The sequence below is a fragment of the Delphinus delphis genome, chromosome 7 (assembly GCF_949987515.2).
Source record: "Delphinus delphis chromosome 7, mDelDel1.2, whole genome shotgun sequence".
NCBI classification, from domain to species: Eukaryota; Metazoa; Chordata; class Mammalia; order Artiodactyla; family Delphinidae; genus Delphinus; species Delphinus delphis.
Genome location: NC_082689.1, coordinates 32,709,951 through 32,731,827, shown reverse-complemented (window position 1 = coordinate 32,731,827; position 21,877 = coordinate 32,709,951). Strand labels below are relative to the sequence as shown.

Here is a 21,877-nt window from a genome sequence, read left to right as displayed (position 1 = left end):
AACCTGAGAGAGGCTTGGCCAAATCGACGTGTTTATTTTTATTCTTGCATAAGAAATCCAGATGCAGGCGGTTCTGGGATAGCACAGCAACTCAATGATATCATCAGGGACTAAGGTCCTTGTGTTCCTGTTCTGCTCTGTAGCCTGCTACTTTAATTCTGGGGCTTGTTTCCTCATGATATAAAGGTGGCTCCAAGCTTCTTGTCTGCATTTCAGGCAAGAAAAGGGTGAAAAAGCCAAAAGCAAAGGATCCTTCCCTTTTTTATTTGTAAAGTGATATCCTCTTCATGGTCTACTGGCATATATTCTTCACCAGAACTATGTCACATGGCTACCCCTAGCTACAAGGGAGGGTGGTAAGTAAGTTTTCTACATGGGCAGATGACTATCTGAATAAAATCAGAATTCTATTAGTGAAGAAATGAAGACCTAATATGTGTAAAACACCAGCGGTGTCTGTCAAAGTATCTGTGTAAAATTTTTTCAATGTTGATTGATAAAGAAAAAGTTGTCTACAGATTTATTAAATTCTCTTTGTTTTTGCAAACATACAGCACTTCTGTTAGATTTGGGTTTCAATTTTAGTCTCTTATGTTTCAGAGGAATGCTTTGCAAGCAATTTCTCCAGCCACCATGGAGGTTCTCATGAGAGTTTTGGCCGATTGCGATTCTTGGGAGGAAGGAAATCCTGAAGAAGTGGGTAGGAAGGTAGAACTTACTCTGAAGTGCCTTACAGAGGTGGTACATATCCTTCTCACTAGCAGCTCTGATCAGCGTCAAGTGGAAACCAGCACTATTTTGGAGAACTATTTTAAATTGCTAAATTCAGATCATTCAGCTTTACCTAATCAAAGGAGGTCCAGACTGTGGGAAAGCCGGTTCATAGCTCTACAGATCAAAATGCTGAGTGAGTATTAGATGAAGTTTATTATATTCAGTTTTCTCTGAATCTAGTTTGTTTTTTTTTTTTTACATTCTCCATTTTCATTAAGAATTCAAGGCTATTGTATAGAAAATATTGATTGTGTAATTCAGATATTGTGTGACTATTTAGATTTGACTTCAAAATAATATGGAATTGATTTGTCTTTCACATATTTGCTTTAACAGTGACAAAATCGAGCCTCTATATTCTCTTTTGAAAGTTGTAATCCACTAAAAGCATCAATGTTCAAAAGTAAATCAGCTGTGATTTTGAAATTCTAGGAAAAGTAAATTTTCAGAAAGTGCCATTTGTAGTTTCTAACCTATGGCAAAGAATCACATATGATCAATTTTTTATGTGCTTCTAATACATCTCTGTAGAAATCACTTCAGTATGTCCTTCCTTTTGAGAGTTTCTGGTTTCTTGTTTTGTTTTGATTCCTCAGATCCTCTGTGTGTATGTGTCTTGTTTTTCTTTCCTTCTCTTTGTGTTGGTTGTTTCGTGTCATTCTGTGCTTCTTTCTCTCTCTCCCCATCTCCCGCCTCCCTGCAAGCTCCTTCACCAATATACGTGATTTCTTTTTGTACTCCTGTTAGATTGATAGATACTAATATTATTAACTAAGAGTTCCTTTTTATAGAAGTAAAATATTTTCATTATAGCTAAACTAGAAAATTCAGATAAGTGAAAAAAAGTTTTTGTATCCTGCCACCCAACATAACCAACATTAATGGTTTGTTGTATAGCCCTAGAGACTTTAAAAAATGTTTGTGTGGGTATGTGTGTGGTGTCCAATTTAAAAATATTGGACATCAAAATCTCAGTGAAACTTAATGATTCATAACAATAGTGTTTTTGTAGGAAAATGATTCATCTTATATAGTTTCTATTCTTTTATATGTTATAACATGTCACGTTTTATAATTATTATAAATTATAAGTTTATAAGGAAATTTGAGTCTATATTGAATGGACTTCTTTTTTATTATGAACTTGCATATTACCTATGTCAAATATCCCTTGATTTCTGAGTGGGGACATCCTTTCAGTAGGAAACAAGACCAAAGCATCATCACCAATGGATTAATTACCTAAGTCTCATTTTCGTGATAGCCATATGTTAATTTTATACTATAGAAATGAGACAGTGTTGCCAGACATAACCAAGTGTTGCTTATTCATAGCAAGTTGGGAACCACAGTTTATTACACTTAAGTTATAATGGAAGAACACCTAAGTAAATCTCTGGGAAATATATATATCATTCTTATATATAAAAAAATAAATATTTTTAATAATAAAGTATAAAAATGTTCACATTTTTTTTCACTTTTCTTACCAAGTAATAAGTACAGGTTTTGTTTTCTATTCCCCCTCTTTATTATTTCCTATTAATTTACATCTGTTTGTTAGCCAAAAAGCCTAAATTAAGTATATGGCTAGAGTGAATATTTCTGTGATCCCAGATTTTCCACTTTATTAATGGACAGTTTTGTTTTTAATTTCATAGATACCATTACAGCCATGTTAGACTGCAGAGATAGGCCTGTTCTTCAGGCTATTTTTCTTAACAGTAATTGCTTTGAACATCTCATACGACTGCTACAGAACTGCAAGGTATTTTTCTATTATTACTATTATTGTTGTCTTTGATTTTAAGAAGCGGTTATTTTGTTTATGTTTTGATTCTATTTTGAGCATAACTATAACTAAATTTTTTTATTGTGGTAAAATACACGTAACGTACAATTTACCATCTTAATCATTTTTAAGTATACAGTTCAGTGGTATTAAATACATTCACGTTGTTGTCGCAACCATTACCACCATCCATCCCCCATAACTCTTCATCTTGTAAAACTAAAGCTCTATATCCATTAAACAACTCTACATTCTCCTCTCCGTTCAGCCCTTGGCAACTACTGTTCTTGCTGTCTCTGTGATTTTGCTACTCTAAGTACCTCGTATAGGTGGAATTGTACAGTGTTTGATTTTTTGTGACTGGCTTATTTCATTCAGCATAATATCCTCAAGATTCATCCATGTTGTAGCATACTGCAGAATTTCCTTTCTTTTTAAGACTGAATAGTATCTCAATGTATGTATACATATGTATATACCACATTTTGTTTATTCATTCATCTGTTGATGGACTCTTGTGTTGATTCTACCTTTTGGCTATCATGGATAATGTTGCTATGAACATGAGTATACAGATATCTCTTCAAGACCCTACTTTAAATTCTTTTGGGTATATATCCAGAAGTGGGTTTGCTGGATCATATAGTAATTAAATTTTTAATTTTTTGAGGAACCACCTTACTGTTTTCCATAGTAGCTGCACCATTTTACATTGCCACCAACACTGCACAAAGGTTCCAGTTTCTCCACATTCTTATCAACACTTGTTTTCTTCTTCTTCTTCTTCCTCTTCTCCTTCTCGTCCTTCTTCTTCTTCCTCTACCTCCTCTTCCTCTTCCCCTTCCTCTTCCTCCTCCTCCTCTTCTCCTTCTTCCTCCTCCTCCTCTTCTTCCTCTTCTTTTTTTTTGATAGTAGCCATCTCAATGGATGTGAGGTGGTATCTCTTTGTAGTTTGATTTGCTTTTCTCTAATGATTAGTGATGCTGAGCATCTTTTCATGTGCTTACTGGCCATTTATATGTCATCTTTAGAGAAATGTCTATTCAAGTCCTTGGTGCATTTTTTAATTGGGTTTTTTAGCTTTTTTGTTGTTAAGTTTCAAAGTCTTCTTTGTTATGCATTGTTAAAATTTAGTATGAGCATTTGATGGCATATGTTTTTGCACTTTTGTTTCACTTAAGATTATTTCATTAGCATATTCGCGTGTTATGATTTTAATATTTACATGTTATTATATTGAGTGGATGTACCATAGCTTACTTAACTATTCCCTATTGGTAAATTCTTAATTTGTTTCCAATTTTGTTTGTGATTACATAACTCTTTAAAGTTTCATAGAACAGAATTCTATTTCTAGTACAATTATTAGATCAAAGGGCATAAATTTTTTTAAATAGGGAACATTGTGTGTAAACTTATAAGTGGAAAATGTAGAAAAGTAGAAAAATAAAAATACTATTAAGGTTCTTGATGTATACTTCCAATTTGCTTATTTTTAAAAGTTTTTACTAATTTACACTTGTAGCAGATTTGTGTGTAAGTACATAATAACTAATATCTCTGATTATTATATGTTTCCATAAATTTCAAGATGGTACCAGAAACCTTCTTGAGAAGCCTTTGAAAGTAAAACTACTTCAAAGAGCTTTTACCTTTCTATTTGAAATATTCCTTTCATGAATTCCCTGTTGAAAAATACTGGGGATCCCTTCTGATTCTGTGAGAATATTCCAGAATAAGAATTTTAACGTCAGCTCCTTGAATTTTTCCACTCTGTTAGGAGGGGTATCCTTGAAAACATTTATGTCACTATATTGCTTAACTTATAGTAAAATTGTGAATAGCATAAAATAGGAAATAATATATTGATAAAGTAAGTCATAATGAATATTTATGAAGTCAACAGAAGTACCAAATTATCACTGTAGAGTCAAGATCTCTCTGTCCGCCTTTTAAAAATCATTCTTGGGAAAGAAATCCTAGGGAGGTGAAAGCAGCATAAGAGAAATGTTTATAAAACCTGTTTGTTGTAAAAATGCAGCGTGGCTTTATCAGTTATAAAGACAACTTCAGTAATAAAGGCAAGATCTCACATGTGCATTTATACAGTATATGAAACTAAGACATAATTAAAAATCTCTATCATATCATGGTCAGCAGTATCTTTTAAAAATACAGAACTGTTTGACATAGCGGTCATGATGGTGAGCTAATATTTACTCTTCTATGTTATAAGCCAAAGTTTCTTATCATTTAGATCTAGAAACTTGCTGGTAGTCATACCATTTTAAAATTTAATTATTTGTTACCATTTATCACATTTTGTTTTGAAACAGGAAATGGTAGAGAAGAAACCAATTTCAGAGGGGAAAACTAGACTTTGGGACCTGAGCCTTCTCTCCTGGCAGTAGTCTTTATTTGTGGAATATTCTAGTCAGTCTCCCTGTAGATTCCTCACTAAACTTTAGACTCATTAAGTGTTTTTTTTTTTTTAAACATTTTTATTGGAGTATAATAGCTTTACAATGGTGTGTTAGTTTCTGTTTTATAACGAAGTGAATCAGTTATACATATACATATGTCCCCATATCTCTTCCCTCTTGCATCTCCCTCCCTCCCACCCTCCCTATCCCACCCCTCTAGGTGGTCACAAAGCACTGAGCTGATCTCCCTGTGCTATGCGGCTACTTCCCACTAGCTATCTATTTTATGTTTGGTAGTGTATATATGTCCATGCCACTCTCTCACTTTGTCACAGCTTACCCTTCCACCTCCCTGTATCCTCAAGTTCATTCTCTAGTAGGTCTGCTTCTTTATTCCCGTCTTGCCCCTAGGTTCTTCATGACCTTTTTTTTTTTTCAGATTCCATATATATGTGTTAGCATACGGTATTTGTCTTTCTCTTTCTGACTTACTTCACTCTGAATGACAGTCTCTAGGTCCATCTGCCTCACTACAGATAACTCAGTTTCATTCCTTTTTATGGCTGAGTAATATTCCATTGTATATATGTGCCACATCTGGACTCATTAAGTTTTAAAAACAAGGGGGGGGCCTTCACTGGTGGCACAGTGGTTAAGAATCTGCCTGCTAATGCAGGGGACACGGGTTCGACCCCTGGTCCGGGAAGATCCCACATGCATGGAGCAACTAAGCCCGTGTCCCACAACTACTGAGCCCACATGCCAGAGTTACTGAAACCCGCATCCCAGAGCCCGTGCACCGCAACCAAGAGTAGCCTCTGCTCACTGCAACCAGAGAAAAGCCTGCATGCAGCAACGAAGACCCAACGCAGCCAAAAATAAAATAAATTAAATAAATAAACTTATTAAAAAATATAATAAATTAGTTAAGATGATTTAATTAAAAAATTTTAAAATAATAAAAACAAGGGGGAATGTTTGAAATAAACTGCCCAACTCTTTTATTATAGTAATGAGGAAATGTGTCCTAAGAGATTAAGTGATTAGCCCAGGGTTTAACACTAATATATGATGGAGGTAGGATTTCTTACCCAGGTATTCTGACCCTAAGTTCATTGTTATATGTAGTTTTATAACTGTATTACTGGTACTTAAGGTCACTGTTTAGTCAGTAGAAAAAATGTTTTCTGTGCACTAAATATAAGAGAATTATAGGTTTTATTTACTGTATATACAAACATGTTTGATGGAGAGAGGTGATATGATTTATGAATATATAAAAATGTTTGGCATCTTGTGAAAACTTAAGTTCCCAGATGTGTTATAGAATGCTACAGATGTCTATGATTGATTTCTGTTTAAATTGTTATTTGTTAATAAGGAATGAATCATTTACTCTTTTATACAGTAATACAGAATCAAGACAATTCCTCATTTAAATATTCAGACCCATTGGAAGCATTATCAACTAACGCTTAAAGTGTCATAAACAATTTATGAATTACACAGAAATCTTTAGGGTGACTGTTGCAGTTTCTATGCTTTCTTTTTGCATGAGATTCACCAACCAGTTTAAGTACACATTAATTTCCTTGAATATTTGTGTAAAGACTTCTGGGCTTGTCAAAATGAGTTTCATCATACTATAACATATTTAAAATACAGTTCCATGAAATCATATATTTAACTTTTATGATAGGTATGATGAACTTTAAATATTTAAGAATTATTTTGTTTTACTATATTGAATTTTGAAAGGGGGATATGCTTTGAGTTAATGTAAGTTTTTTTTAAGCTGTTCAAAAATATTTGAATTAATGTGAAGAAAATAACAGCAAATTTCTAGTAGCAAAGAGTAGAATTCAAAACCATTACATGGACTTTAGCACTTTGCTAGTTGAAATCATTTTTTCAAAAATATATTGTAAATATATAAAGTTCCATTTGAGGACTTAAGTCATAAGATTCTGGAAAGCTTTTGATATTGTGGTGTCGCTCATCTTCTTTGATTTGTTTTCTTTAATTTCTTCTCTTTCTTCTCCACATCTACTCCTTAAAATCAACTACAACAAATTTATCATCATGACAGTCTTAGTAAGAATGAGAATTTATGAAAGGAGCAACCAAGGGATACTTTATGGAAAAGATTGTTAGGAGTGAATAGACAAAATGGTGTAGTTGAAAGCCTGACTTTGGGAATCAAATCTGTCTGGATTTATACACATTGTCTTAGTGACCTTGAGCAAGTTTCTTTTCATTTTTAAAAAAATAGATATTTATTTATCTTCTAGAACAATACACAATCAATATAGAGATTTTGGAGGAAAAAAGCATAAAAATATTTTTTTACAAAGCATATATATAGTATTTAAAATGTTGCAAAATATACATAATATTTGCATATATATTTTTAATGTGGATGTATTTTCCTTTACAAAATTGGAATACTACTGAATATTTTTTTATTCTGCTTTTAATTGTGTTATATCATGAGTCTTTCCATATGCCATCATATTTTTCAAAAGATTGCTTTTAATGACTGCAGGTATTTCAACACAGCAGTTCTCAAAGTATGGGATCCCCAAGATCATTTTAGGGAGTCTGCGAAGTCTAATCTTAACAAAATTTCTTTTTGAAGTTAATTTTCTTCTTAAACTGTAACCAAAACAACATTATAAAAGTTTGAACGCAAAAGCAGATAGGAGGGCTTTCCTGGTGGCACAGTGGTTGAGAGTCCGCCTGCCGATGCAGGGAACACGGATTCGTGCCCCAGTCCGGGAAGATCCCACATGCCGCGGAGCGGCTAGGGCTGTGAGCCATGGCCGCTGAGCCTGCGCGTCCGGAGTCTCTGCTCCGCAACGGCAGAGGCCACCACAGTGAGAGGCCCGCGTACCGCAAAAAAAAAAAAAAAAAAAAGCAGATAGGAGAGTTCATCTGTCTTAAGTCAGACATTTAAAGAGATTTGCAAAAATGTAAAAGCAGTGCCATCCTCACTAAGGTATATTTTGGAAAATATAGTTATTTTTCATAAACATGTTTTTATATAAACTTGTAATGGATTTATTTTTTGAATAAATAAATATTTTTTAAACGCCTTGATTTTAATTTCTGATATGGTAAATATTGATAGATGTAACCCACATAAATAAAAGTTCAGTTCATTGGGGTTCTCAGTAATTTTTTAAAGAGTGTTAAGGGGTCTTTAGACCAGAAAATTTGAGGATTTCTCTTTCAACCTATGGATGAACCATAATTTATTAACGTATTCTATTATGTTGATACTTGACTGGTTTCTAATTTTTTGCTGTTGTAAACAGAATTGAAGTGAGCATTTCTTTTCCAAAATCTTAGTGTCAATTTCTGACTGTTTCTTTGAGTAGATTCCTAGAAATACAATTACTGATTTAAAGAGTAAGAACTTTTTAAAAGAATCCTGATATGGATTGCTTTCTGGAAAGACTTTACTTATTTTTACTTTCATCAGTTTTGAGCAGTCCTGTGTTATTACACCTAGACAATATGGAATATTACTGTTTTAAAATCTTTGCTGATAATAATAATACCAGCATTCATTTATTTCACCCTTGTTGTATGCCAGTTTCTAGGCTAATAACCTAACATGGATTATCTCATTTAATCTGCACGCCAATTTCATGATATCTTATTCTTTTCATTTCTGAGAAAACAAACTCGGAGAATTTAAGTAGTTTTCCTTAAAACCAGACAGCTTATAAGTAGCAGAACCAAGATTCAAATGCAGGTTTCTGATTCCAAAGCCTGTATTGTGTACACTAACCTATTTTTAGGTTTAGCGTTACTTATGCTCTTGCATACCTTACTATTATCCATTTTATTTTATATTGCATTTTTTCAGCACATTACTGGATTTTTGTTTTCAATTTCTGAAATGATAGTAGTTCCTAAGAAGAACTTCCTTCTTAGGATGCTCTTGATAACTCCCTTTATAAATCTAACTTTCTCTCCCTTTTCACTCTCATTTGAATTATTTTCCTCTTTACCCAAACTGACTGAGATCTTTTGGGATGCTGGGTTTTATTTATGTAAGCCAAACTACTTGATTCTTTCATTTCTTTCAGAAAAGGGCAGTCTCAATGTATGTCAGAGGTAATCCTAATCCATCTTTCTACTGTACAGAGTAATATAAATTATGCTCAACTCTTGATAATTTTGGAGAATACTGTTAACAAAATTTTTAACAAAATGTGTGGCCAGATAAATTTGGGAAATACTACACACTGACCTCCCTTGTCAAAGTACACATTGGCATATTCGAGACTCTGAGGAGCATTTCCAGAAAGACCCCTTTTTAAAGTTAGTTTAATAGCATTTCACACACCTATGTGGCTGCAGAACCCTTACTATACATTATTTACTACAGTATCTTTAGTCTGTCTCAATAGCAGTTTCCTTCTCTTCTATGAGTCATTCCCTGCTGATTCTTTAAGAATTCAGGAATATTAACTAAGTATTCCTAATAATTATTTAATTATTGCTGTTGTTTCTTATTTTGGTAACTTTGAGTTTCAGAGAGAAATAAATGATAATTAATTACATAGTTTATGAACTAATGTTAGTTAGTAATCCAAAAAGTGGACAGTTGATTGTCATTTTAAGAGTGGTATACTTCATGAGTGGATTCTTGGATTTATTTCAAGAGATATGGAAATCCATTTAAACTTCACTTCTGCTTATAGGTAACAATTTAATGTTCTTTCTCCATTATTCTTGTCTCTGTTTTTAACAGCTATTTTTAAATGCTAACAGTAAGGTGGCAGACAAGAACGAGAAAGACCTTGCCAACAAATTACTGACAGAAATGAATGAGGACCAGGTATCTACAAAGCCTGCATCTTGTTTCAGCTGAAGTCCAAAATCAGTCAATGGGAGCACCTATTCCTGTACTTTTCTTCTTATATTTTAAAGTATACAAACATTATCTATTTCTAATCTTCATTAATTATTTTTGAAAATTGTTTAAAAATTTAAAAATAAATGCTTTCATCTAAAAGATAAATATATTGAAATTTTGGTGAGGGATATAAACGATCGATTGACAGGATTCCATCTATGTATGTGTGTCTTCTTTTCAATTTGAGGAAATATAAAGTACAGGAATGGAATCCCAATATCAGTGCTGTCCACCTAGTGATGACTCCATATTTTGGGGGCTTCTTTTTCTAAGCATTGTGGTGTATTGGGACCTTAGGGCTTTGTTCGTGAATATGTTTGATCAGTTTTAATATCTTGATTCTTTGCCTCTTGTTGACAAATGATTATTACAATCAATGGACAACCCAAATCTTGGAGGAAGGGAAGAAGATGCCGAGCTCTTTGAGTCTTAATTTAGCATAAAATTTAACTTTTTTCTTTTCTAAAAACTCACCTTTACACGGGTATAAGGCAGACATATACAATTTATCTTGCTTTTCACAATACATTAGGCAATTTAGTTTGGCAGAAACTACCTATAAAAATTGCTTTGTTATTTGTCTTTCCCAGAATGTTTGTGAGAGAGCTTATGTGATATCTTTTATTAACATATTATTAGCATTATCTTAATGTCCAGGTGTATAAATGGAGCTGTGGTATAAAAAGAGACATGATAATCTATTCTCTTCTGGATGTCAAATATCAATTACAGGCTACCGTTCTGGATTTCCATATAAGTGTTAGTTCCTCTTAAAGTCTTCTTATATAGATTTATAAAATGTTATAATAATCTCTTAGAGGTTGACAATTAGTATTCCTGATTATAGGTACTGTGATGCCTAGTCCTCTTCAATAAAGTCAAGAAAAAAAATCTTAGGTTTATGATATTCTGTATGCAGAATGTTTAATGCATATGATGTTTATTACACATGCAATGTGTTTATTTTATGTAATAATGTTTAATAATCAACATCAACAAAAACCAAGATACCAGCTTAAATAACTTGCCTGAAAATGATAGAGCTGAGCTCACAATGACAAAGATCTAATCAGTCCCCCTTTACTCAGATCATTTTTAGTGGGAGGCAGAGAGGAAAATTCTATTTGTGGGGTAACGAGCTTCAAGTCATAGTAATATATTACCAAAAGCAGATTTTGGGGTAATTTTTACAACTTTCTAGTAATTTTTACAACTTTCTAGTCCTCACACTATGCTTTCATGGTTGACTAAGTCTGTTGATATAACATTCACGTTCAGTTTTTTTACATTGTTGATGTTCTATTTTGTTTTTGTTTTTGTTTCTTTTTCTATGAATGTACTGCCCTGAAATTTAACACATCTCTTCTTTATAATGAAGCTTAAACAGAAATAGACAAAATGGAGCTGGTATTTATTTTTTCTTACAACTTCTGGCATTAAAGCTTGCCTTCTCAAAAACATGACAGTGCTTATAGATACATATTTCATTTTCTGTTCTGCCTCAAATTTCTGCATTTTATATAAAAATAGATGTATGTTATTGTTTGCAAATGTGATTGATTGATATATGCACATACCATTTCATTTATAAAACAGGGTTTGGAAACTATATAGATAAGACTGTTTTAGACATCTTATTATACATACTAATGAAATTTTAACCTAGGAAGTTTCAAGTGTATTTTTGAAGGAAAATTAAAACATACAAGAATTTCCAATGATAGCCCTCCCTCCCTTCCTCTTGAGATTGTCCATTACTTTTTAAAAGCATGTTTAAGCTTGGTGGGTTTTTTCCTCCTTAAAGCATTTTAATATAATGAGTGAATGTAACCTTATTCTTCTTGACATATGGCTTATTTTCTGTCAAGTATGTAACTTTTCTTACAGGTTTTAGTGTTTCAGAGATCCATTTCATTGGAAGAGGAATGTATTGCATGTTAAATATTTTTTTGAGGTTTTCAGAAGAAAGGCTTCCTAACTGAATACAAATCTTGAACACATTTGTTAATTTCTTACCTTTTCTTCCTCCTCTGGTAGGTGTTTCAGGTACAGTTGGATTGTTTGGCTGTGTCAACCATTCAGGCTTTGACAGCAGTAATGAACAAATCTCCAGCTGCTAAGGTAAAACATATGTCCTCAAGCTCTAAAATGTTATCATAGATATACCTGTTTTCACTATATAATTCCCAAAGTAATGTATGAAAGTATAAAATACGTAAGGTTTCACTCATGAAATAATTCACAAAATATCTCATCTTTGTGTAGGAATCACTTTGCCGATAATTTAAAAGAGAGATGCCTATGGGCAGTACTTTGGGATTATTTAAAGCATTGATGACTGACTGCAAGCTCTAGGGATTTACAGCATCAGTCAACGAATGGGAAGAGAGCACTGGTGTTGAAATGTTGAAAGGATCATTTTAAGTGATTATTTGATTAGTGCATTTAAAGAATTAAATTTTATATCATAATTTTTCTCCATTAATAAAATATTCACTCTTTCACTATTTGGTCAGTTTATGACCATCTAGAATATGAAAAATTTTCACATGTGAACAGCCCTGTCAATTTGGGACTTGTTTTTCCAGATGGCCTTGGAAATTCTGCTTCTTTGTTTGTAGTCACTGACCCTCAGGATTTTCTTTCCCTTCTCATTCACTACCACTGACTCTGCCCTGCAGTCCACTTATGCTGATTCTGTGCTAGTAGTTTTCCCACTGAGTACTTTTAAGGATTAGTGACATCATCTGTGTAAAATGGTAAGCAGAGTGCCAGGCACAAGGTAAGTGCTTAATAAGTATGTGTCTATAATTATTTTTACCATTTTACCTTCTTATCCACCACTTCTAATATATTTCATTTAGTACCAGAAATAAATGAATTATTCCTTGTTCCCTAAGCCATGCTTTCAGTTGTATTTCTTACTTTCTATTGGTTTTTGTTAGGAGACTGACTTTCCCTATAAATGTTGCTATATATAACTCATGGTTAAATTCCTGCTGAATAGGCTTTTACAACTATCACAGGCTGGCATGGAAGTCTAATCTCCATTTATAATAGTTACTTAAGGAAAAAATTATTTTAAGTTCTAAGTAATTGGTTTATGAATATAATGGATTGCCTATACTGTATTATGAAATTCAAACCTGAAATGATGTCCAGGTCTTTTTTAAATATAATTTTTTAAACTATGTTATGTGTTGCATGGCTTAAAATTCGAAAGATTATTTTTTAAAATGCCTTTTGAAAAAAGACTTTTTTCCTATCCTTGGCCCACAGTCAACTAATTCCCCTTCCTAGAGACAACTAGTCATACTTGTTTAAACCTTTTGATTTTATAATGAGTGTATATATTTTTGCCTAACTTACTGGACCAATTTAGTATTGCTAGTTTTTTTTGTGTTCTTTACATTTTACGTTATGGCTTTTGGTACCCACTAGTCCAAGTGTGACTTAGAGCTTATTAAATTGAACTTTGTGCTCCAGATAATTTAGACCATTTAGATATTGGGTTGGCCAAAAGGTTCGTTCATTTTTTTCCCATAAGATGGCTCTAGTAGCACTTAGTTGTCTTTAACTTCATTTGAAACAGTTTTGCTAGATTGTATGACACCTGCCATATCAGAGTGCATTTTAAAAAGGACTTAACAAAATTGGTGAATTTTTGTATAGCCATTTTAATATTGAAGATGGAAGAACAAAAGCAACATTTTCGGCATATTATGCTTTATTATTTCAAGAAAGGTAAAAACGCAACCGAAATGCAAAAAAAGGATTTGTGCAGTGTATGGAGAAGGTGCTGTGACTGATCGAATGTGTCAAAAGTGGTTTGCGAAGTTTCGTGCTGGAGATTTCTCGCTGCATGATGCTCCACGGTCGGGTAGACCAGTTGAAGTTGATAGTGATCAAATCGAGACATTAATTGAGAACAATCAACGTTATACGCCGGAGATAGCTAATATACTCAAAATATCCAAATCAGGTGTTGAAGACCATTTGCACCAACTTGGTTATGTGAATCGCTTTGATGTTTGAGCTCCACGTAAGTTGAGCGAAAAAACCTTCTTGACCGTATTTCCGCATGCGATTCTCTACTTAAACGTAATGAAAACGTTCCATTTTTAAAACAAATTGTGATGGGTGATGAAAAGTGGATACTGTACAACAATGTGGAATGGAAGAGATTGTGGGGCAAGTGAAATGAACCACCACCAACCACACCAAAGGCCGGTCTTCATCCAAAGAAGGTGAGGTTGTGTATATGGTGGGATTGGAAGGGAGTCCTCTATTACGAGCTCCTTCCGGAAAACCAAATGATTAATTCCAACAAGTACTGCTCCCAATTAGACCAACTGAAAGCAGCACCTGACAAAAAAGCGTCCGGAATTAGTCAACAGAAAATGCATAATCTTCCATCAGGATAACACAAGACCACATGTTTCTTTGATGACCAGGCAAAAACTGTTATAGCTTGGCTGGGAGGTTCTAATTCATCTGCCGTATTCACCAGACATTGCACCTTCAGATTTCCATTTATTTAGGTCTTTACAAAATTCTCTTAATGGAAAAAATTTCAATTCCCCAGAAGACTGTCAAAGGCACTTGGAAGAGTTCTTTAATCAAAAAAGTAAAAATTTTGGGAAGATGGAATTATGAAGTTGCCTGAAAAATGGCAGAAGGTAGTGGAACAAAAGGGTGAATACGTTGTTCAGTAAAGTTCTTGAAGAAAATGAAAAATGTGTCTTTTATTTTTACTTAAAAACAGAAGGCACTTTTTGGCCAACTCAATACAAAGAGCAGAGGGAAAACCGTACCCAGGTTTTTTGGCCACTACTCAAAATTGCCAGGAGTCTTTAATCTAGTTCTTTGAGGCTACTGACTCCTTTATTCCTAAAGTCTCCTCACTTTTTCTCCATTTTTGTTTTGATTTCAAGTAATATTGTACTAATAACAAATCAAGTGAAGAAAGTAAAGGGATCTGCAAGTAGTATAACAATTTTATAATACACAGTCTTTGCTAATTCCATTTGTTTTACATTTTGGTATTTTATTGTAGCATTGTATTCCAGAAGGTATATGGAATATATTTAAGATGAAGACACCTGACTTAAGAAAACAGAAATATTGAACTCATAATCTTTTTAATATTGTTAATTAACTTAAATGGGTATTACTCAACATTTTTAATATTCTAACAAATTCAGTCTTTGAAAATCTGTTTTGATGTATTGATTTCTCCTCTCTTAGGAAGTATTTAAAGAAAGAATTGGTTATACACATATGTTTGAAGTATTAAAATCACTGGGTCAGCCACCACTGGAACTACTTAAAGAACTTATGAATATGGTGAGTTTTTTTTAGCTTTATTAGAATAAGTTCCATCATCTTTGTATCAAAGATGGTAACTAACCTTTTGTCTCTTATGTTGTTTTACAGGCTGTAGAGGGTGATCACACTTCAGTTGGAATTTTGGGCATTAGTAATGTCCAGCCTCTCTTGCTTCTTATCCAGTGGCTTCCAGAGCTAGAATCCCATGACCTGCAAATCTTCATCTCTGATTGGCTGAAAAGAATTTGTTGTATTAATAGGCAAAGTCGAACTACTTGTGTCAATGCAAACATGGGAATTAGAATCATTGAAACCCTTAATTCCCATTCTTCCCTCCATCGAACTTGTGCTGAGAACTTGATTGCACTCCATGGTTCATTGGGGAGTCAGTCAGTGAGCTCAGAAGAAATCCGTCAACTACTAAGATTGTTGAGAGTGGATGAATCCGAGTACATTCACCCCTATACCACTCTTGTAACTCGAGCAATCCTGACAATGGCCCGAAAACAAAGTCTAGAGAGTGCACTGCAGTATTTTAATTTGTCACATAGTATGGCAGGAATTTCTGTGCCTTCCATACAGAAATGGCCAGGGTCTGCCTTTTCTTTCAATGCTTGGTTTTGCTTAGATCAGGATCAGTTGACTCTTGGCAATGCTAACAAAGGAGGAAAAAGAAAACAATTATACAGGTACTGGTACAAGTTACGGAATATAAATGAATACTGTCATAATATATGCTGTGATTCTTAAACAGGAAAACGTTTTTCTAAGCGTCTATTTTTTTATTCCTGGAATACCATTTTTTTTAAAAAACTTTTATTTTATTTTTATTTATTTATTTATTTATTTTGCGGTAGCGGGCCTCTCACTGTTGTGGCCTCTCCTGCTGCGGAGCATAGGCTCCAGACGCGCAGGCTCAGCAGCCATGGCTCATGGGCCCAGCTGCTCCGCGGCATGTGGGATCTTCCTGGACCGGGGCACGAACCCGTGTCCTCTGCGTCGGCAGGCAGACTCTCAACCACTGCGCCACCAGGGAAGCCCCTATTTTATTTAATTAATTAATTTATTTATTTATTTATGGCTGCACTGGGTCTTCGTTGCTGCACGCGGGCTTTCTCTAGTTGCAGCGAGTGGGGGCTACTCTTCATTGTGGTGCACGGGCTTCTCATTGCAGTGGCTTCTCTTGTTGCGGAGCACGGGCTCTAGGCGTGCAGGCTTCAGTAGTTGTGGCACACGGGCTCAGTAGTTGTGGCTCGCGGGCTCTAGAGCGCAGGCTTAGTAGTTGCGGTACACGGGCTTAGTTGCTCTGCGGCATGTGGGATCTTCCCATACCAGGACTCAAAACTGTGTCCCCTGCTTTGGCAGGCGGATTCTTAACCACTGCACCACCAGGGAAGTCCTAAGCATCTACTTTTTAAATGTACAACAATTTATCTGAAGCCTCTCCTCCTTAGGGGGCGTACACAGTTTAATTATAAGTGCTTTGTTGCTTTCATAATAATAGTTGTATATCTCAAATATTTTGCTAGTTAAGTTCTGAAACTAATTTGGAAACAAAGTTCCTTCTTAAAATTATTGTAAAAGTGGAGGAAAAAGGAATAGTAAACTTGAAAATGAATGGTGATTTCTCTGTTCTATTGAGGATGCTACTATATATTTATATGAAGGACCAGAAAAACCTATGTGTTTCCAAACTTAGTTACTTCAGTAACTAATACATTTTAATATGCCTTGTGATTTTTAAGACTTTATTCATTCTTTCTGAATCTTATTTGGAAGAATTTTGAAGATTTGAAAGTTTATAGTTTTGCTAGAGTTTGCTAATGGCATTCTGTGTATAAGGCTACCTTTTATAATTTACTAAACTGCTATGCCCAGAAAAGGTTTAAAAATCAACTTTGAGGCAAGGTGGGATTGATGGTGTGTGACAATAGAATGTAAGCCACAGTGTGTTTTGTAAAGATATTCATGATGAAGTTATGGTTTTGTGTGTCCCAGTGATGATGAAACTGTACAACTGACTTCAAAAGTTCTGATAATACATACTTTTGTTAGCTTTTTTACAGGAAGTGGCATGGGTTTTGAAGCTTTTATTACCCATTCAGGTATGTTGGTTGTGGCAGTGTGCACGAAAAGAGAATATGCAACAGTTATGCTTCCTGACCACAGTTTCTGTGATTCCCTCTGGGTAAGGCTTTAGGGCATCACATCTAACTTCTGGGTTCTTTCCTTTTAAAAAAAACACATGTTTGGTGTGTGTACATCAGGTGTTATCATCTGCTTGTTGAGAGTTGATTAATTTTATGTTAAAGTTCTATTCATGTTGAAGTTTACCTATAAAGGAGTTAATACCATTTATCATAATCTCAGCGGTAATCATTTTTCTGCTAAAAAAATTAGATTGAAATGTTATATTTCTTTCAAGTTTTCTAGAATCAAATTTGATTTTGAATTACAATTTAAAATGAGAGCAGAAATTGTTAAAAAACAATGCATTTCTGTTGCTTTTCTTAAAAAATAAAATGCTTCTCATTAGAAACATTAATTCTAAAGAACACTCATAGACTTGGAAAATGCAGAAAAGGTACTATGTTACAATTGTGTGTAGATTTTCTAGAATAGTCAGAAGGTCTTTTATAGTACTACAGGCAAAATTGTTACTTTAACAGCATCATTTTAATCAGCGTTTAATTATGCTTAAACTTACTGTTCTACCTTTCACACAAACTAGTTATATAGTAATACTCTGAAAACATTTGTTATTGCAAAGACTTAATGTAATTTCTACTTTTTAAATATATGTTTTACTTTACCAGCACAACATAACCATTGTTCACATGCCTGGAAAAAGGCCCTTTGGTCAGAGCCTTGTATATATCTATGACAATGGACAGCAGAAGGTCTCTGCCCCTCTGAGATTTCCTGCCACGAATGAAGTAAGCACATCTAACCTACTCTTTTTTTTTTTAATAAATATTTATTTTATTATTTATTTATTTTCCTTTTTTTGCGGGGTGGTCGTGTCAGGTCTTAGTTGCAGCACATGGGATCTTTGTTGAGGCATACAGGATCTTTCCTTAGGCACACGGGTTCTCTCTAGTTGTGGTGTGTGGGTTTTCTCTCTCTAGTTGTGATGCGCATGGGCGACAGGGCGCGTGGGCTCCAGAGCGTGTGGGCTCTATAGCTTGCGACACGCGGGCTCTCTCATTGAGGCGCGCGGGCTTAGTTGCCCCATGGCTTGTGGGATCTCAGTTCCCTGAGCAGGGATCGAACCCGCACTCCCTGCATTGTAGGGTGGATTCTTTACCACTGGACCACCAGGGAAGTCCCTAACCTACTCTTTATGGGACCAGTTGATTGCAAACTCTTGAAAAATTTTTCAGTTTAATGTATAAGCTTCTGTTTATTCTAAATATGTGCCTGTAAGTCTTAGTGTTTTCTGCATACTAAGATATAGTAAGTTAATATTTAATTCTGTTAGCCTGTCGTCATTAGATGAAGTCAGACAACATATAATAAAAAAAAACAATTCAAGGAAGAAACAAATGTAATTAAAGTCTTAGAAGAATAGACTCATAACAGGAAAGCCAAAGAAATTGAATAGAGCAGGACAAAGGATCATTTAATAAAGCTCTCCAGGTATACCAGATATTTAGATGCACTCTTTTTCCATCATCGAATTTTTCATTGATTTTAAAACAATAATGAAGAAACCTTAAATATTTACATTGTAGTTAGGGATAAGATAGAATTTATTTACTGAGGTGATTCTTAAGCAACATTAGTGTGAAAGTTCTTTGAGAATTTTTGGACATTTTTGAAAGGGCCTTTTCTGAAGATAATGGAATGGATTCGATTATTTTCCAAGTCCCTCTAGGATTCCAGTAATTTCTTGTTGCTGTTCATGTCTATGATCACTTCAGGATAATCTGTAATTAGCAGTATTATACTGATGTGTAATTCTCTGCTTATAAATTTTAAGGGAGAAAGGTGGTTTTCTCTACTTTAGAATATAGTGAAGTAAAAAAGCTTTTACTAAATACTCAATTAAATGAGTAAATTAAATTATGAGTAAATTAAACTCATTAAAATTAAATGTGTAAAATTAAATGAGTAAATTAAATTTAGTAAATGAGTATTTACTAAATACTCATTAAAATTAAAATTTAATTACTCATTAAAAATTCAAACTTTACGGAAGGATGTAAAGTGAGTTATAAAAGTAATGCATCCAAATCCCATAGGCCAAATGTAACATCTGTAATGATATCTTATGTATACACACACATGCACACAGCATGATCCACTAAAAACAAAACTTTGTTTTTCAGTGTATTGCTTAATTTTATGTACTGTTTTAAATATGAGGATAGAGATTTAATTAAAATGTGTAATTTATTTTATTTGTTTGTTTCTTACTTTTAGCCTTTTATTTCTTGCTGCATTGGTTCAGCTGGGCAAAGAACCACCACTCCTCCACCATCCCAAATCCCAGATCCACCTTTTTCTTCTCCCATTACCCCTCATCGAACATCATTTGGTGGAATTTTGTCATCAGCTTCCTGGGGAGGAACAATGGAAAAATCAAAGTTGATTACCAAATTGATATCAGCTGGAACACAAGACAGTGAATGGGGGTGTCCCACATCTCTGGAGGGTCAGCTGGGGTCTGTTATCATCTTCTATGAAGCACTGCAGCCTCTTCAGGTGAAGGCATTATATTTAGCAGGTGAGCATGTACCATCATACTGCCTAATTAAACTGAAATAGTTTTTTCTGTTGCCTAAATATATTCTGAAGAATATATTTGATCTAAAGAATGTACAGTTGGCCATTGAACAACTCTAGGGTTAGGGGTGCCAACCCTTCATGAAGTCAAAAATCCACATATAACTTATGTCGACCCTCCATATATATGCAGTTCCTTTGTATGCATGGTTCTGCATCTGCGGATTGTGGTACTGTCTATTTACTATTGAAAACAATCCACATATGAGTGGACCTACACAGTTCACCTCATGTTGTTCGAGGGTCAACTATATTTGTTTTAACTGGAACTGAAAGGGAAGAAAAAGCCCACCACGCATCATACTTTTACTCCCCTTAGCTTTATTGAGATATTGACATTATAACATACATAAGTTTAAGGTATGCAATGTGCTGATTTGATACACATATACCCTGCAAAATGATTACTGTAATAAAGTTGGTTAACACCTCCATACCCTCACATAATTACCATTTTTTAACGTGTGTGATGATAACATTTAAGATTTACTCTCTTCACAACTTTCAAGTACATTATAATTAATTATAGTATACTATACATTTTTTGATATGCATAAAAAAACAAAACTTTGAGAAATATTTCAAATATCATCCATAATACTGCCTGTGTTAGTCTATTAGGACTGCTATAACAAAATACCACAGACCAGATAGCTTAAACACTATTTTCTCAGAATTCTGGAAGCTAGAATTCAAGATCAAGTTTCCGTCAGGCTTGGTCTCTAGTGAATCCTCTATTCCTGGCTTGTAGATGGCTGCCTTCTTGCTCTGTCCTCACATGGAATATGTTCTCTGTGTGTATGTGCAGAGAGAGATCTCTGCTGTCTTTTCCTCTTCTTGTAAGGGGCCCTATTGAATTAGGGCCCGACTTTTATGACATCATTTAGCCTTAATTACCCCTTACAGGCCCTATCTCCAAATACAGTCACACTGGGGGTTAGAGCTTCAACATAGGAATTTTGAGTGGGCGAGTACACAATTCAATCTATAATACTGCCGGTGCTTTTGACAGATTTTAATACATTGATGAAACAAAGTGTAAGTTTGTCTTCATAAGAAGTCACACAACTGATTCTGGAGTCATATGAGTCTTATTCAAAACTTGTCATTTTTATAATTTATATAGTAATATATCTGAAGAATTCATGAAGGCATTAGAATTAGGAGCTCTTGGATAAAATTACAAGTTTTTGTTTTCGCTTTTACTTTTTCATTTGGCTCTGATTTTATTTTTATTTTTTGGGTTTTTTTTGGTTGTTTTTTTTTGCAGTACGCGGGCCTCTCACTGTTGTGGCCTCTCCCGTTGTGGAGCACAGGCTCCAGACGTGCAGGCTCAGTGGCCATGGCTCACGGGCCCAGCCGCTCTGCGGCATGTGGGATCGGACCGGGGCGCGAACCCATGTCCTCTGCATCGGCAGGTGGACTCTCAACCACTGCACCACCAGGGGAGCCCTTGGCTCTGATTTTAAAGATACACACTGGTTGTTATTGGATCATAACTATTTGCAAAATTCAGGAGTTAAGCCTATAAGTAGTTATGTACATTAACTCTGCAGCTTAGCTTATTATTTGTCAGAATGTCTTTTTTTAGATTACATGGAGTTTTGAGATGGATGTCTCTGTCCACACTTAAAAAGTTTGTATTATAACCTTGTCGTTACTTTAAAACTCACCAAAGTATTTGAAGTTGACCTTTAATCTAAATAAATTCCAAGTTAATAATAAGTCATTTAGTGTAGTCATTATAGCTATATAGTTTGGATTTTGCTCTTACAATTTTCCTACTTAAAATTCTACTCTTATAAATAATAATTATTTGTTATGTATTATAATGATTATTTT

The 21,877-nt window shown here is 34.3% G+C and overlaps 1 protein-coding gene across 5 annotated transcripts in view; it reads left to right on the top strand.

Moving 5' to 3' along the window:
• Window positions 1–21,877, top strand: part of NBEAL1 (neurobeachin like 1) — a 177,663-nt gene that overhangs the window by 52,773 nt on the left and 103,013 nt on the right. For 2 of the 5 annotated variants that reach the window (XM_060016264.1, XM_060016265.1), the window contains 8 exons: window positions 601–907; window positions 2,436–2,542; window positions 11,957–12,040; window positions 15,167–15,265; window positions 15,356–15,936; window positions 17,303–17,435; window positions 18,064–18,183; window positions 19,673–19,976. In XM_060016264.1, the coding sequence (XP_059872247.1) occupies window positions 601–907; window positions 2,436–2,542; window positions 11,957–12,040; window positions 15,167–15,265; window positions 15,356–15,936; window positions 17,303–17,435; window positions 18,064–18,183; window positions 19,673–19,976 (1,735 nt within the window). Of the gene's footprint in view, window positions 1–600; window positions 908–2,435; window positions 2,543–9,754; window positions 9,842–11,956; window positions 12,041–12,074; window positions 14,167–15,166; window positions 15,266–15,355; window positions 15,937–17,302; window positions 17,436–18,063; window positions 18,184–19,672; window positions 19,977–21,877 lie in introns of those variants that run through there. The other 3 variants (XM_060016263.1, XM_060016266.1, XM_060016268.1) reach the window with 3 other exon arrangements.